This window comes from Pteronotus mesoamericanus, unplaced genomic scaffold (assembly GCF_021234165.1).
Source record: "Pteronotus mesoamericanus isolate MK-2021 breed Mesoamerican mustached bat unplaced genomic scaffold, CSHL_Meso_final contig_20, whole genome shotgun sequence".
NCBI lineage: Eukaryota > Metazoa > Chordata > Mammalia > Chiroptera > Mormoopidae > Pteronotus > Pteronotus mesoamericanus.
The window spans coordinates 47733543-47749994 of NW_026555085.1; the positions used below are offsets into that span (position 1 = coordinate 47733543).

Consider the following 16452-nt stretch of genomic DNA (forward strand, 5'->3'; position numbering starts at 1 on the left):
CCGCAAGCTCGGGCGCAGGCCACCCACTGTAATCCTGGGATTAACCCTTAGAACAGTGTGGCATCTGCTTAGCAGACACCTGTCATGCCAACAGTGATCTTAAAAATTATGATGCCCTCAAACAAACAGATGTTCCATAAAGTTCGAAAGACAAAGATTTAAAAAGAAATATATAACGACATTTTGTCAACTTACTAAAGCATAACTTGTGAAAGAGTTTTCCCTACCATAATCACGCCTCCCCACCACCACTTGTGAAACGTTTAGCACCTGGAAAGTCGTGTCCACGAGGAACTGATGGGCTGTATGAATGGTCGAATCTCGGCTTCTCTCCGGTTTCCCATTCTCTGTCTCCTTGTCGGATTTACCTGTCCTGGGGTCTTGGTCTTCCTCTGTTTTAACAGGTTTGGTCTCCATCTCCATCTCATCAGAGCCTATTTACATACAAAAACACAGTTTCACTTACCATAATATTAACATAAAGACTGCACTTTCATGGTTGCCTATTAATCCTAACAATCAAACTTCACTCTTTCACTCCCCAACACACCTCACACACTGGTTCCGCATGTTCTTTCTGAAACTCATTACCAAATAAATTCTTATTTCCCTAAGTCCTCCTCCTCCTCACCTTGATGCTGAAGGTAGCTGTTCTGAAGAGGTAGGAATAGGGGAGACTATACAAGGGCAGACCCTCCCCCCAAAAACAGTATTTCTAAAAAATTGTGTATTATCCTTACATGTTTAAACTTCAGTCACCTTCAAAGTAGTCTCCATCTGATGCAATAACACCTATTGTCTTTTCCACTACTCAAAACAGCTTTTGAACTCGATTTTGATGCCTTTTCATGCTTCTGCCATTTTTTGTTTTGCCTCTTCCACATCAGCAAAACATTTCCCCTTTGAGGACTTTTTTCATCCAGGGAAACGAAAAAAAAAAAAAAAGTCTCTCAGGTGAGATTGGGTGAATATGGAGGGTGAGGCATGAGGGTCATGCCGTTTTTGGTCAAAAACTTCTGAACACTCAGTGTGGTGCGGGCAGGTGCACCTGAAAATCATCCACAATGAAATGGGCAAACACACTGAAAGAATCTTCAAAAAAATTCACTGAAGCCAAATGCAGCCTCTCACAACAATGCCAGCTGGTGCACTGATACAGATGGGTTCCTAGAATACTCGCCTAGCAGGGGAAGCCTGTGTTACAAGGGGTCTGACCTCCAGAAGATAGTTCTAATTTATTCTGGGTCCCCTTCATAGTTTTTATTGACAAGCCCTGTCGAACTGTGTGATTCTTTAAACTATATACATGTAAAACTTTGATATAAACAAAAACTAAGATAAATAAAATCAAAGTTCCATTTTATACATGAAGAAACTGATATAAAGAAAACATGAATAATCTGCCTCAACCTGTGAACTGAGTAAGAGGCAAAGTCTGGGTTTGAATTCATGAAATTCTCATCCCAGAGGCTGTGCCTTTCCCAGCGTCATCATCGAATGGCCAGTCACTCAACAGTACTGATGCCCGAGGTCGCAGGAAGGAGGAAGAAAAAGCTTTTGAATTTGGCACGTTCTTTTAAATTTGCATTTTTTTCATTATTGACAGTTCATTTTTACACTGCTGATAAAGTTATTTTTTAATGTATTAAACAATTTAAAAAAATAAACTAGTAATAGCCTTTGGCCAACTATTAAATTGAACTGTATGCAAGTTGTTTATTACTTTCTTACATGCACTGTCCCCATTCCATTTCCTTAAATGTTGTATATCCTCATATAATCAAAAACATTTCTCTAATATTCAGGAATATACCTTCTTGTCACAACTGGAGTAAGTGATCTATTCTGTTTTCTTCTACATGTTTTTAAAAGGCTGACAGACTTCTGTCTGAAACTCAAGTTTCACTGGCCTCCTTGAAGGGGTGTCCTGCGGCGCCCCTCTTCCCCTTCCCACTCCTAAATACGGTGGCATTATTACAGGCCAACGAACGTCTGGGCCATGGGTGTAGGACAGGACTAGACTGCAGTGCAAGAGAAGCAACTTGTCTAAGACAAAGTGCTCAGGAGGGGGCTGTTCCCTGTAAACTCACCAGAGCTTGCTGTGGTCTCTGACTTGACCTCCTGTGGCTTCAGCTGCTCTGTGTCTACTGCTCTGAGCTCCTCCTGCTCCTCTGTGTCCATGAGGATATCCTCTGTCTCCTCCTCCTCCTGATCCTTGCTGGAGTCTTTTGCAGATTGTTGCTGTTCCGTGCTGGCTACATCTGCCAACAAAGTGCACATAAACATACAGAGCTTAGGTCTTTGCAGAACAAAGTAAGCATGAGCGGGCGTGGTTTCTGTATTGCTAGCTTTAAAGAATCTAATAATGCTAGCTCTGACCAGCGATGTGGCTTGGATACAGTGCTTGGCTTGTTTGTGCCCAAGATGTTCTCCTAACCTACTAATGTAACTGCGTATTCTCTACCCCTCACAGAAGCTACAAGGATACAGTGTAACTACACATGTGACCACAGAAGTAGGATGTTTAGCTGGGTTTCTACTGCTATGACCAGAGACCGAACCAAAATAAACAGGCTGGGCACAAGGCACATGATTCACAGCAGCTAGTTACATATGAGTGGAGAAATGGTAGTGATTATAACACTTGGCATAGAAAGGTGAACGTGGGAATCCCAGCATCCTGATCTTGGAGAAGTTAAACTTCTTAGGCCTCCATGTGCTCATCGATAAAATGGAGATATCCTTGCTCATGAGTTCATTGGAGGAATTCGAGGACCATGCAACGAAGGCTCAGAACACTGTCTTGCACAAAGTAAAAGCTCAATACATGGCAGCTGTTATTGTTGTTATTATTACTGCTTTATTTTCCTAACAAGTAGGGACAAAAGAGAAAAAAGTAATCTACTACAAATTGTACTATCCTCATAGATAGATATTATCAACAATTTACATATTAGGCAAAAAGCGGTGAAAGGTCACCAAGAACTAGAAAAAGAAACTGACGAAGGCCTGAACACTCTCTTCTTATATGGGTGATTCCCCCCGTCCCTTTTCACTTACAGAGAAAACACGTATTTCCACTTTGCAGCTTCTGCCACTGCAGGAAACAACCTCAGGGTGATTATGAAGAAATGTCCAGCACTCAAAGGCCCCTGGGATCAGTGCTGGGTGTGGGTATGGCCAATGGTTATCAAGAATATACTAGACCCTGAAACACTGAGCACCTGTACTTGGTGATGGATACTTTCAAACAAAAAACGATTTGTATATCTGCATAGTCATTAGAGAGAAAATGGTTTTAAAAAGTCATTCCTTCCCCTCCTAAGATGACTTTGTAATAACATCTGGCGGGCACACAGCCAACCAGAGTAAGCTCTCACAGAGAGCTCCGCGAGCAAAGAAGCCTTCCCTGCACCCACCGTAGGTCTGTGCGTCATAAGGGTCACTCCCTTGTTTGATGTGCTCAAATGCAGCTGCATCTTCAGCCTGGGCCCGGGCCTGTGCGGGCTCCTGATCAGCATGGCTGTCTGTATCCACAGTCCTCAGCCTCTTGTGTACATGCTCATTGTGATCGCCCATGGAGCGTTCATTGTCAGCACGTCCAGGTTTCCTCTTAAAACTCTGTGAGAAGTAATGAGGAAATTCGTCAGAGCCTTGGGAAAAGATTAAAAATAACAACGTCCATACATAGTGGGGGCTGGTTAAGTAAATTAAATGCAGCCATACAAAAATGCAATTCAGTGCAGCTGTTAAAAAGAATAGGCAGTTCTTTATATACACATACAGAACATTTTCTGATATAGCACCTGAATAAAGGCAAGGAAGCAAAGAAATTCACACACACATACGTACATCCACATGTTACACATGCAGAAAAGATCTGAAAGAAGACAAAACTAGTAGCATTGATTTCCTTGGATGACTTAAGGACAGGGATAGGATGGAAACTTTTTAGGGAATTAATTTTTACATACTAATTTTGTACCATGTGCATGAATTATACCCTATTAAAAGCTTATTTTTAAAACTCAAAAGACTATGACATTGAAAAAAGTAATACTGGTTGGTGCTAGGCAGCAGCACACAGCAGCAGGGTCTTAGGCTCTGGAACAGGGACAGGTGTGTGCACGCACGTGTGCCCTGCATAGGGAAGGGCCAGTGACAAGTCCCACTGGGAAAGCCCCCAAGGTCCTAGTCTCTTCACCAGTGCTGCCATTATGTCTGGTAGAACAGGGACAGCAAAGACAGGGAATGTGGTGGTTTTGTTTGTTTGTTTGTTTTTTAAATCCCTATGTTTAATTTTTTTTCTACAGACAGCCTTCACTTTAGTTTAACTGAAGAGTCACAGAGACCTGTGTGTTGTTCCTGGTCTGCTTCTGGGAGGCCAACCGGGCAATGAAGTTGGACTCGTGGCCGTCTGCCTGGTTTGCGTCCGCAGCTCCACTCCCATGTTCCTATGAAATCCAAGCCATGAAAGAATGAGGATGGAGGAAGCTATCCAGCAACTGGTTAACTCCTCTACATTGTGCATTACTTTTCTCATCATTATTCTCATCTCAGAGCTAAATACTCATACCTGCCTGCCTGCCTGCTCTGGAACTCACCCGTGACTACAGCTTGGCCTTGGGGCAGACACAGGAGCATCTAGACCCAGATCTGTAACCCTCTTGGATTACAGGCTTTGCTTTGCAAGGCAGATTAGCTTGGTTTACAAGTGCAGTGGCTTACTCTGAAGGTGGCACAGACCTCAATTAGAAACCAGCCATGTACCCTTGAGACTGTCATTTAACTTCACTTAGGGTTATTTAACTCAAATAGAAAATGAAAATAATAGTAAGTACCACAACATCAACCATCTTATAATGTGATTGTGCTACCTTGGTGAAGTAATAAAAATGCTAAGCACCTAACAGGTGCTTGATAAATGGGGTGGAAAAGGTACAAACAGCTGCTATTATTGGTGAGAAAACGGGGGCTTAAAGCTAAAGGAGTTGTCGGAGCCACCACTGTCGCAGCAGGTCCTCTGACTCAGCGCTCTCTGCATAGCAGGCCGGTGGCCCAAACGGGGGCCGTGTACAGAACGTATCACCCAGGGTCAAAAAATGAAAGTGCTTTGCTTTCTAAATTAGAACATTTAGAAGTCTAGTGAACTACATGGAAAGTGAAAGCACTGTTAGAGGCCTATTTTTGCATGAAGTCTGAATTCTACCTTTCTCTCCTTGAAAGCATTCTAATAAAATAATAAACCTCATCCTCCCATGGAAAACTACCAGTCTCATAATTTTCTCATTAAGTCCATCAGTTAAAGAAAATGCGTAACATAGTCTGGGGTTAGTTCTGGGAAGCATATATAAATAGGTCTGTGATCATTTTCTCAAGAATGAAAGATGATCTTTTAGATGTCAGTGACAACTAAACATCACATGTAAACCAACTACTGAGATTTCAGCCAGAGAGAAGAGACCCTCCTAAGAGGCAAGTGGCCAAGGCCCCTCACCTCCTTCCCCTGCTCGCCCTCAGGCGCGGCCCCGGCCAGCTCCACAGCCTGCGCACTCTGCACGCTCTCCACCCCGGTCTGCCCGCAGGAGTGGTGCTCTTTCCTTTCTGGGGCCTCTGGCACCTGCTCCTCTGTCTCAGAGTTCTCGCCTTCTTCTTCTTCTTCTTCTTTCTCCTCCTTCTGCAGGGAAATCAAGAACAGCATTAAATGCTCTGGGGAAAGAACACAAGGTGGGGAACCTTTGCAGGAAGCAGGCACCCCACGCCTCACTAAGGGAAGTCTGTGGGGAGGGGATAAGCCAGGGAGGGTCTTAACACAGAAACGGAAAGAAGCACCACCTAAAGATGGACAAGTATCCTAAAGGACCTTCTAGTGAGATAAGATAATGTCTCCTCCCTATTATTATTTCTAATACAAGGCCAACCAGACACCCATACTACCTGAGGCTGGAGACCTTGGTCCACAGAGACACCATCCTGTGCATTTTCCTCCGTGGCTTCTGCATCGTTGTCCTTATCCTCTGGAGACTGCTGCTCCTCCTCCTCTGAGCTTTTTTCAGAATGTTTGTCTGCGTCTGTGTTTTGGTCACTAGCCCCTGTGTTCATCTCTTCCTCTCCCTCCCCCTTGTCATCTTCGCTGGGGCCTTCCTCAGGTGCATGTTGACCCTGACCTTCATTCTGGTCAGCCTCAGTCTCTTCATTTATTTCCTCAGCTTCATGACCTCCTTCTTCGGTGTCCATTGGTTCTTCTTTAATTTCCAAAGGATTCTCTTCTGGGTAGATAAACAAAAGAAATGTCGAATTAAAACAACAACAACAACATTTTTTAAGATGGGACGTAATTACCTAAGTATTTTGTTTTCTTATTTGAACAAGGAATTGGCAAACTATGGCCCATGGGTCTAATGTGACCATCTACAATTCTACATGTTTCTGTAAGTCAAGTTCTATTAGAACACAACCATATCCTTGCAGTTAGTTATGTATTTACCCCATCCATCCTGTATTGCTTATGGCTGCTTTCATACTACCTCTGTCACAAACTTACAGCCTACAAAGCCTAATATATTACCTGCCTCATCACAGAAAAATTTTGCCTACCCCTAATCTAAGCCATACTTACATATTACATACAATTGATTGGGAGGTATATTTCTTTAAATAATAAGTAATCCAAATGGACAGACTCTTATTTGAAAACTTTTGCTTATTTAAAGAACTTTTCTATGCTTTGGGCACTTCAAAAATCAGTTACTTCATTAGCAAATAATCCTTTAAAATAACCGCTCCTTAGTGTACACATGCAATAGCTTAAAATGAGCCTGGATGTTTTTCTAGGGCAAATGGCTTATTACACTCTCAGTGGGCTTTAGTTTTCTTAGTTTTATGCCTGCCTGATTGTTGAACTCAAAGTTGAAGTCACACTCCAAAATTATAAGTTAATGAAATAGCCTCAGAAGCAACAATTTATACTATGTTTACAATGTAAACTAGAGATTCATAGAGCAAATAATGTTTTGAACTTGAAGAAAGCCTCTCTCTATCAGTTCCTTAGCCAAATGGTTCTAGTTAAGTAGCAAGTTCACAAATTTATTTTTAGTTATTGAATATTTTAAACACGGAAAACATATTTTACATTTATGAGAACCATATAACTCACCTCCTAGATTTAACAGCTATTAACATTTTGCCATATTTGTGTCAAACTTCTGTTGCTTCTTTTTAATAAATAAATGGCTCTGGACACAATTATCTGGATTCTGGAGGCCTTCCCCCTTCCTGCTTCCTTAGATGTCATCATAGCCTAATGTTGCATGGTATTCCTTTCCATGTTTTTGTACATCTGATGCATCCATAAATAATGGGTGAAATTGTACTAAATAGTGTCTTATTTTTCTTTTGTAACTTGCTATTTTTGTCCCAGTATGGTGTTTTCTTTTTTAATTTAATAGCTTTACCAAACTGATTCTTTAAGAAGCAGAGGAAGGCCAGCTCACATCTTTCTGTCTGGTTCCCCACCAGGATGGAGGCCACTATTACAGCACCTCCTCCACAGTCCTTCCAATTAACACCAGACAACACTCCCTAAGGGGTCACCCAGGCTGAACAATGGGTGACAAAGGCACCAGAAAGCTAAGGTCACGTGTCATGGGATTGATTCCCCTTGGGATTCTTCCATTTCATTCCCTATTATGACAACTTCATATTTCAGGCTAAACACACAACATAAGAACAGCAATGAATAACTGAAACAATCATTTCCTCTGAAAAGCTAAAACTCAGCTGCAGGAGAAGCTTGGGCATGCCCAGTGCTTACACCGGTCCATGGCATGGGCACAGGGATGGCTGCAGGGAGATGGAGCCAAGTGTGGTGAAGCACCACGCAGGCACAGCAGCATTAAAATGCAGGACTGGAAATGACAGCAGTGAGAGAGGACTGCTGATTAACAAGCTTTAGTCTGCTCAGAGAGCTGCAATAAAGAACAAGCAATTTTTGCAAAATGGAACTGACCTGACCAAACATGATTTAAGTCTTGGCCATGACACTGGCCTGAAATCAGATACTACTCCCTTTCAATGAATTCCAACTAGTGTCTTTAGGTTATAAAGGACACACCTTCTCCTTCTTCCTGGTCCGTGTCCTCACCACCTTTCTTGTCTTCACTATCCAGGTTTAACTCATCTGGAAGGTCCAAAGCCTCAGGTTCTGGCAGCGGTTCCTGACTGCCATGGTAAGGGTCCACCTCATTCTCATCGTATTCCCTCTTTGGACAGTGGAGAGAACATGCAAAATAATAAAAATTAAAAACTTTTTTTAAAAGTAGTGTTCACATATAATTAGCTCTAAGTAGCTGAGAGAATACAATGTTTCTGCCCTAAAATTACTAGCACACACTCTATTTTACTAATAGTTCTAGAATTTTCATGTTGGAATTTCAAACTTCACTTTCTATGCAGCTTCTCCACTGATAAGAGATACTGTGTTACTTGATCTCAAAGAAGAAACTGAAGTTTGTAAGAGATAAAGAAAAGGACCACAGGTTTTAGCTTCCAAACTACAGCATGAGTCCAAAAAGCATGAAGACTACCTCACTTATGTCCTGTTAAGAGGCTCTGTTACCTGTTCTTTTATGAGACAATAAGAAAAAATGGATGAATTGGAAAAAAACGCCTTGAGACACCCTAGGAGCCACGCAGTACAGTGGCCCTAGCCATGAGCCAGGAGACCGGACCAGTTCTGAGTCCTCATTACCTCATCTATTTGTTCATTAATTATGTCTTGATTTTGTCCCTCAACGTCAGCTTCTGCTTCTTCCTTTTCTTCCTTCTTATCATGCTGGTTTTTATCTCTGTTTGACCTCCCAGAATCCAAGTTGTCATCTTTAGCAACAAGGCCACAATCTTCCTAAATGTCACAGACAGAAGAAAACACAAAATCATCACTCTTGATCTAAGAAACTGCTAACACACAGGTTGACTCTACCTCCCGCGTAGCTCTCAGATGTGCGTAATTTCTGTCTGCTGGGCCTAGCCCATGGAAATACGCAGGTGACAGGGCGTTGTCCGTGACCTGGTGAGAACAGTCGCAGCCAGCCGCGACAGCAGCAGCAACAGCAGGCATGTGAGCAGCGGGCGGGGCCAGGCTGTGCTGCCAGTGTCATACCCAGCCGGGCAGCTCTAAGAGGGAGCTGGAGGAGTTCCGTGGCCAACAGCAGAGTAAGACCTGTGCACTGAGTTTCCTCAGCTTCCCTCCTTCAGAACACATGGGATGGCTCAGGGAAAGCTACTCTTACCTCTGAATCAATGAGTAAGATATATAGGAGAAAAAGAGACAAAAGAAGAGAGATGGAAGAGAAGAGAAGAAGAAAAACAAAGACAGAAGAGGGAGAGCAGTAAATGATAGGGAATAGTGGTTGGGAGGATTGTATCCTTTCATCCTGGGGACCATGGGGTGGGAGTCTTCCAGTTACCTCATCCATTCCTGGTCCTGTTTCTTCAGGTTTACTGTTTTCTTCCTCCTCGTCATCTTCCTCATCATCATCATCACCCCAAAGCCTCTCATCTAGTTTGTCAGCTTCCTCACCATTCAGATCGCCCATCTGTTTGTCCAGGTCTCCGCCCTCACTATCCGATTTCTCATCATCCTCTTCTGAAAAGGAAGGCACTGAGCTTAGCTAGGCAGACCCCCAAACTGACCTGGTTCCGTGTGTGTCTACTGCTCTGTAGAAGCAGGCAGCAAGTCCCAGGCTGGGTTTCCTGCCTGCTTCCACAGAGCACTCTACTGGCAGATGCCTTTAGATCTGCAGGAAGTAGTCCTACTGTGTGTAGCAAACTGTTTGAAGAAACAAGAAAGTCTGTGTTGTGTTACATTAACAAATCATTAGAATGGGGGTACGATAGTTATGAGGATGTCTAGTTCTGGTGCTGGGATGATATTCACTAGGGCACTCAGCAACCACACTGGTTTTTGGTTTCTTATCTGTAAAGTGATAGAGTTGGGCTATAAGATTTCCAAGGTTCCTCCCTCATCCCCAATAAACTATACTTCTATGATTTTATCCAACATTTAAAATCAATGTATATCTCAATTAATCAGAATTTTCTTCCCACTATCTTTGCTTAAGGTCTACTGTGTCAAAGGTATAGCCTTATGCTGCTTAGGCAAGTGTACTCAATTCTACTCTGAGGTCAGCTTGCATTTCTTCAAGATCTTCACTTAGACTAAGACACTGTATCTCAAATTAAGCTTTGGATAGAAATTTAGGGGAATAACTAAATTGTAGTATAAACATATGACAACGTGCAGTAAGAAATCATATTCTCACATAACTGTTAATAAGGGGAATGTTCATAGTATGTTACACTGTTTATGATCTGTGAGTATAAGTATGCAATAAATGGAAAGAAATAAACCAAAATTTATTAAAAGTGGTTTGGGTGGTAGGCCTAAGGCGTATCTATTTCGTTCCTAGATCTTTGTTCCAAATTATCTAAAAAAAAGGGTCTACTTTTTAAAAAAGATTTCATTTATTATTTTTTTAGAGAGCGGTGAAGGAAGGAAGAAAGAGAGGAATTAAAACACTGATGTGAGAGAAAAACATCAGTTGGTTGCCCCTCGTATGCACCCTAGCTGGGACAGAACCTGCAACCCAGGCATGTGACCTGACTGGGAATAGAGCCAGACCTTTCCACGTTGTGGGACAATGCCCAACCAACTATGCCACACTGGTTAGGGCAATGTCCAGTATTTTTGTAATTGGCGAGTGGGGAGGAGAGTTAGTTTTTAAAAAATACCCTGAACAATTTACCTCTGAGGTAAGAGCCAAGCTCTGTCAGGGCTCATCTCCTTTCCCTTGCGGACACCCCTGAAGGGCAGCACCCCTCACTGCACCTAGCACATGAGGCAGCCGGGACATCAATCAGTATCTCACTTTACTCAGAGCAGAATCTCCAAAACTGACTACAGACCTCTGCCTTGGTGGAGACAGTGATGGCACATACATAAATACTGATCTTTTCATTTGCAATTATGCAGAATAACCAACTTGGTCCAAAGAACTATCAGGACAACAGGCTCCTTATTGGGAACATTCAATTTCCTGGCTAAAAAATTATTTTGCAAGAACAAATATGCAGTGACAGATAATCTCAAACCTTGTTGTTCAAGCTCCCCATCATGCATTTTTCCATCGAAGTCTTCTGACATCTCAATGGCATTATCCTCGCCCTTAATGTCTGATTTTGAGTCAGGATCTTCTTTATCCTTTTCTTGACCCTTCTGTAATGTATCTTCTGCCTATATGAAAAAGTACATAGAAATCAAACAAACATAACTAATACTTACTCAGTTCTAAATAGAATATAATTATATAAATGCCAGGATTAATAGTATAAAGTTATCTCTGGGGAGAGAAAAAAGAGAACCAACAGAGATAACCACAGTAATTTCTGGTTTGTTTCAAAATTTCTATAGTTAATTTTCAGTTTGTGACATCTGTGATTAGAGAATAGAGAATTTTGTGAATTTAAAAAAAAAAACCCAGATATATTTAAAAAGAATATGTATGCTCTGTAGGACAAAAAAAATCCATTGGTCTTACTGTACTGCCTGTATCTTTAATATTTTTGTCACTTTGATTATCTCATAGACAGTAAGACACTGTGAATGCAACTTTGTTCACTCTTCCTTAAACTATATATTCCTATATACTCTATGTGATATTTGGGGCAAAAGAGTCATGATTGTTATCTCTTTCACTATAAGTGAATTTTAAGTCTTTTTTATAATACAAAAGTAGTAAAATCTTACTAAAAGAATTCTAAGCACAACAAAAATAGTAAATTTCCAATGATACCACCATCTTCCACTACCAAAGGATTTAACACCAATAAAATGCTGGTGCATTTTTATTCATGAATACATCATAAATAGTAATATAAGTATTATGTATCAATACCTGCCTCCCACCATCTTTTGAAATAAAAAAGGAATCATGCTTCACAAACTACTTTGCAATTTAATTATAAAAATCTTTTATTAGATATATTTCCATATTGATACATATAAATCTATCTTATTCTGTTTAATTACCTTACAGTATTGCTTTGCATATTACCTTTGACCCTTATTAACATTTCTATTAAAAAAACACTATGGAATTTCTAAGTCAAAGAAGATACACAATTTAAAATATATTAGATACTGCCAAATGGTTCTTATAGTTCTTTATCCCTCTTAATTTTTTTTCCCCACTGGGTTATACTTTTCCTAACAGGCATACTTTTTTTTACTGTATTTTTTTAAATTAGAAAAGTACTGTGTGTTGATAAAGTAAAATTTGAGATATAAAAAAAGTCAAAAGAAAAATAACAAAATATACATATATAAATGTATATAAAGCACAATTATGTAAATACAAATATAAAAATATAAATATATATTAAAAAAGACAGCTCTATCACATAAACACTAACATTAATTACTCTTTTGGTTTTTTTGTTTCCAGTTTTCCCATCAAAGAGAGAGCAGAGGTCTGAATTGGTTTGCTTATTTATTTTTAATAGCTATAGTCATACCCTAAACAGAAATTTATAGTCTGCTTTAGACTTAGAATATGAGGAACAAAAAAGATTTCCTTTCTTATTTCTTCAAGTCATAGTTGATTAATATAAATGATGAACAGAAGTATGCATACAGACAGACATCACTCCCAAGCAACACAACCACCTTAGTCCAAATCATTTAAATATTTCAAGAGCATTCTCGATTCCAATCAAAAAAGAATACAGATTAAGTTATTTAATGCAATTATCACTTAAAAGAACCAAACTTTTTTTTTTTTAAATCCTCACCCAGAGATATATTTATTGATTTTAGAAAGGGGGGCGGAGGAAGAGAGAGAGAGAGAGAAAAACATCAATGTGAGACAGAAGCATCAATCAGCTGCCTCCTATGTGTGCTCTGACCAGATGCTGAACCTGCAACCTAGGTACGTGCCCTGACTGGGGACCAAACCCATACCCTCTGGTGCACAAGGCAGCACTCCAACCAGCTGAGCCACCTGACTAGGGTAAAAGAGCCAACCTTTTTATCCTTAAATGAACCACTACCAAAAATACTCTTCAGAAAATCATCAGCAACAATCTCCCCATTTAAAATTTAAAAATTTTTACATCATTTCCCTCTCGAATTATAACCATAACCAATGACTGAGTTGCTAAGTACGTTTCTGTGGTCTTTAAGCTTTCTATATTTACATCCACTTCCTAAACTCCAGTATTCTTAGAGATCCACAGATTTCAGTTTGAAAACTGTTGACATTTATGTCTGTAATTTAACTACTGAAAAGAAAGGGGAAAGGGAAAAATCTTCTGTAAAGTCAGGCATTTGAAAACTTACCTGTTCTTCATTTTCTATTTTGTCACTCACATCCTTCATGCCCTCACCTTCTCCAATTCCACCTCCCTCATAGTCATGGAACTCAGTTGCTCCCTCGCCTGCTGAATCTTCCATAAATTCTTTGGGCAGGCAAAATCCCTTGAACATAAAAGAGTGAACAGTGAGGTACAAAAGCAATAAAAAGGGGAACTTTCAGTCATACCACATACAAAAGATTTAAACATATGTTTAATTGTTTTTGTAGCTTAGTATTTTAAATCTGATGGAAGTACAGTAGACCTGTGGCATTTTTTTCCTTAGTGATAACTGTTATTGTGCAGTTTCAAAGTATGACATCAAATTTAATAAATGAGGTTCTGACTCTGTAAAGGCCTGTGCTGTGTGGTAATGTGTCATTTTGCCAAGACAGAATTTTGAATGATGTATACTAGGGAAAGCATTTGGAGCAAATCACTGAAGGAGAGTAAACCTCTCAGTGTCTAAATCCCAGAGGAGTTTTGTCCTCATTTTTTTCTCAAATTATTAAACCTGAGGAGAGAGAAGACATGTAATCTTGGAGGTACAGAAACTTGAATCAGATGCTGCAAGATTTCATTTTTATTTTAAAAATTGAAATTTTGTGCAATGCTTCTCAAATAAAACGTTCATTTTAACATATTTAAAAAATATGCCTTTCCCCAGCTCTTGAAGTAAACCTGTCACGCTCAGAGAACACGCCACTTCTGGCCCCAGCACCTCGCACCTGGCACAGTGTGGGGTCTAGAGTAAAGAACAAGGCCAGACACGGTAAAGTCCGGGAACTGTTAACAAAACTATGTTTCATGTTGGAAAATAGTGGAAAAGCACAATCCGCTACTTCAGTGTGTGAGACTAAAGTAAATAGAAAAAGAAGTAGAAGAAAACTGTGGCTCACAATAAAAAATTTTAGTTTTATCAGAGAAAATAGAAGCTATCAAGATAACTGTCAACCTGAGGATAAAAATGTATTAAAAATAAGTGGAAAATAAGCTGCCAACTACCAGGAATTAAGATCCAAGACCAGCAAACACTGATTGTGACTTAGTTACAAAGAAACAGCTTTCTGTTGGTTAAGTGCTGTAATTACAACCTAGATCTATTATCTTAGCACCATGTCTAACCTACTTTCAAGTTCCCTCAGCACTACTCAGAAAGGATATGAATACGATTCAGACACAATTACACGAAAGGCAAACTCGTTTTCAGGACATGTATTCTTAGAAAGTCGATTAAAAATACATTTTGGCTAACTCACCTAATTTTCCCACTGAGCTATATTATTTTAAAAGAAATATATTTAGATGTAGGCAGAATAAGACTACACAAGAAAGATTCAGATGTGCAGGGCACATCACCACAGTGGCTACAGCTGGGACAGCAACTGGGCTCCCAACACTTTGCTTATATCAAGAATCATTTCCACCCCTTATGCCCCACCCCAACACACACAAGTAAGGCAGGCCAAAATCATTCTGGCACCTGTCAGCCCAGTGCAATGGTACAGGTGGACAAACACAGCTAACCCGAATGCCAGGGCACCCTCACCACACACTATTCTACTGCCGTCACTGCATGCAGTATTTCCAACAAGAAGTGATGGGATGTAAGACTGGCTCAGTTCTCACCAGATAGAGGGGGTAAATCTGAAACACATTCACTTATTTTGTTACTGAACAATTACCATATCTATCCTCTAGAAACGAGGCATGGGCTTGCCTTTCATTCTTTGACCCTTTCCAATATTCCAAATACTCAGAAGTAAGAACTCTAGTCCCAGAAACCTAGGCTCCACCTTCAGTTTGTCAATTCCTATCTCCCTCAAGTGAATCTCACCTGTACTGTACTTAGATTAGGAGAAAATCTTGGAATCTAAAGAAATAAAAATTATGTATCTGTATTGAACTGCAGTTGGTTATCACAAAAATGCTAACGACTGTAAGTGTATCTCATTTTAAAAATGAAGGAAACTGAGGCTCAGAGAAGTTAAGTGACTAACTCATGAAGAGGATACCCCCATGGTTACATGACCACCCTGTGCTGAGTCTGTTAGATTTGACTGCCTCCTACTGGCTAGATGGATGAATGAATGAATGAATGAATGAATGGCTTCCCTATTAAAGAAAAAAATGTTCTGCCTAACATTAAGAGCCCCATTATCATTTCATCGTAATTAGATAAAAAAATGATTTAAATTAAATTTAATAGCCTTAAGGATTCATCTATCCTACAAGTCTAGATCAGAGTTAACTTAAGAAGACCTCAAATTGGGGGCAGAGAGAAAAGGGTGTGAAAAGCAGCAGCCTTTAGACACCCTCTGCAGTCTAGGGAGCTCATCTGTGGGGGATCTGTAGGTCCCAAGACTGTAATGGAATAGGCTTATTACAAGGGTGCCAAACAAAGCCCTAAATAATCCCTAGGGAGAACAAATCACCTCCTGCTATTTGTGAAGGTCCAAAATAAAAGTCTGTCAAACAAAACACTAATGGGTGCAGAATGCACCAGCTGCCCCACACTGCCCCATATCAATAGTTCTTACCTTCTGGACAAGCTCCGTAAAGACCTGGGCGAGCACAGAGAGAAGCTTTGCAGTGCTACGATGAGTTGCCAAAGACATGGTCAGGAAGAAGAGGACGAGGTCCGAGTACCTGGAGAGCATGGGCCCCAGACGCACCAACAAGCAGCAGGACTGGCTGAAGAACTGGGGGCAAAGCAGATCAGAAGGCCTGCTCACACTGCTATAGGGGTACTGGGGTTCCTTTGGGGTGATAAAAATGATGATGAAAATGTTCTCGAACTAGAGAGCAACGAAGGTTGTACAACACTGTGAACTGAATGCACTAAATGTCACTACTGATAAGATTTATGTACTTTTAACACGCACCTGCTGAGACGTCTTTGCTCTTCACACAAACCCTCACAAAAGTCCACTTTAAATTCTCAGTCACTTAAGTCTCATTTAGTTAACAAGGTTGTATTTTTTAAAAATAAAATGGTTATAAACAAATTCCACTGGAAATCAAAGCTGGCAGTGGAGGCAA

The 16452-nt window shown here is 40.4% G+C and overlaps 1 protein-coding gene across 1 annotated transcript in view; it reads right to left on the reverse strand.

Moving 5' to 3' along the window:
- Window positions 1-16452, reverse strand: part of MDN1 (midasin AAA ATPase 1) — a 143766-nt gene that overhangs the window by 8187 nt on the left and 119127 nt on the right. Inside the window, exons 83-94 of the mRNA XM_054569713.1 lie at window positions 15951-16112; window positions 13397-13534; window positions 11152-11293; window positions 9468-9646; window positions 8750-8902; window positions 8114-8261; window positions 5938-6269; window positions 5498-5677; window positions 4353-4454; window positions 3420-3621; window positions 2091-2261; window positions 271-434 (exon numbers count right to left, since the gene is read on the reverse strand). Coding sequence (XP_054425688.1) covers window positions 271-434; window positions 2091-2261; window positions 3420-3621; window positions 4353-4454; window positions 5498-5677; window positions 5938-6269; window positions 8114-8261; window positions 8750-8902; window positions 9468-9646; window positions 11152-11293; window positions 13397-13534; window positions 15951-16112 — 2073 coding nt within the window. The remainder of the gene's footprint in view (window positions 1-270; window positions 435-2090; window positions 2262-3419; window positions 3622-4352; window positions 4455-5497; window positions 5678-5937; window positions 6270-8113; window positions 8262-8749; window positions 8903-9467; window positions 9647-11151; window positions 11294-13396; window positions 13535-15950; window positions 16113-16452) is intronic.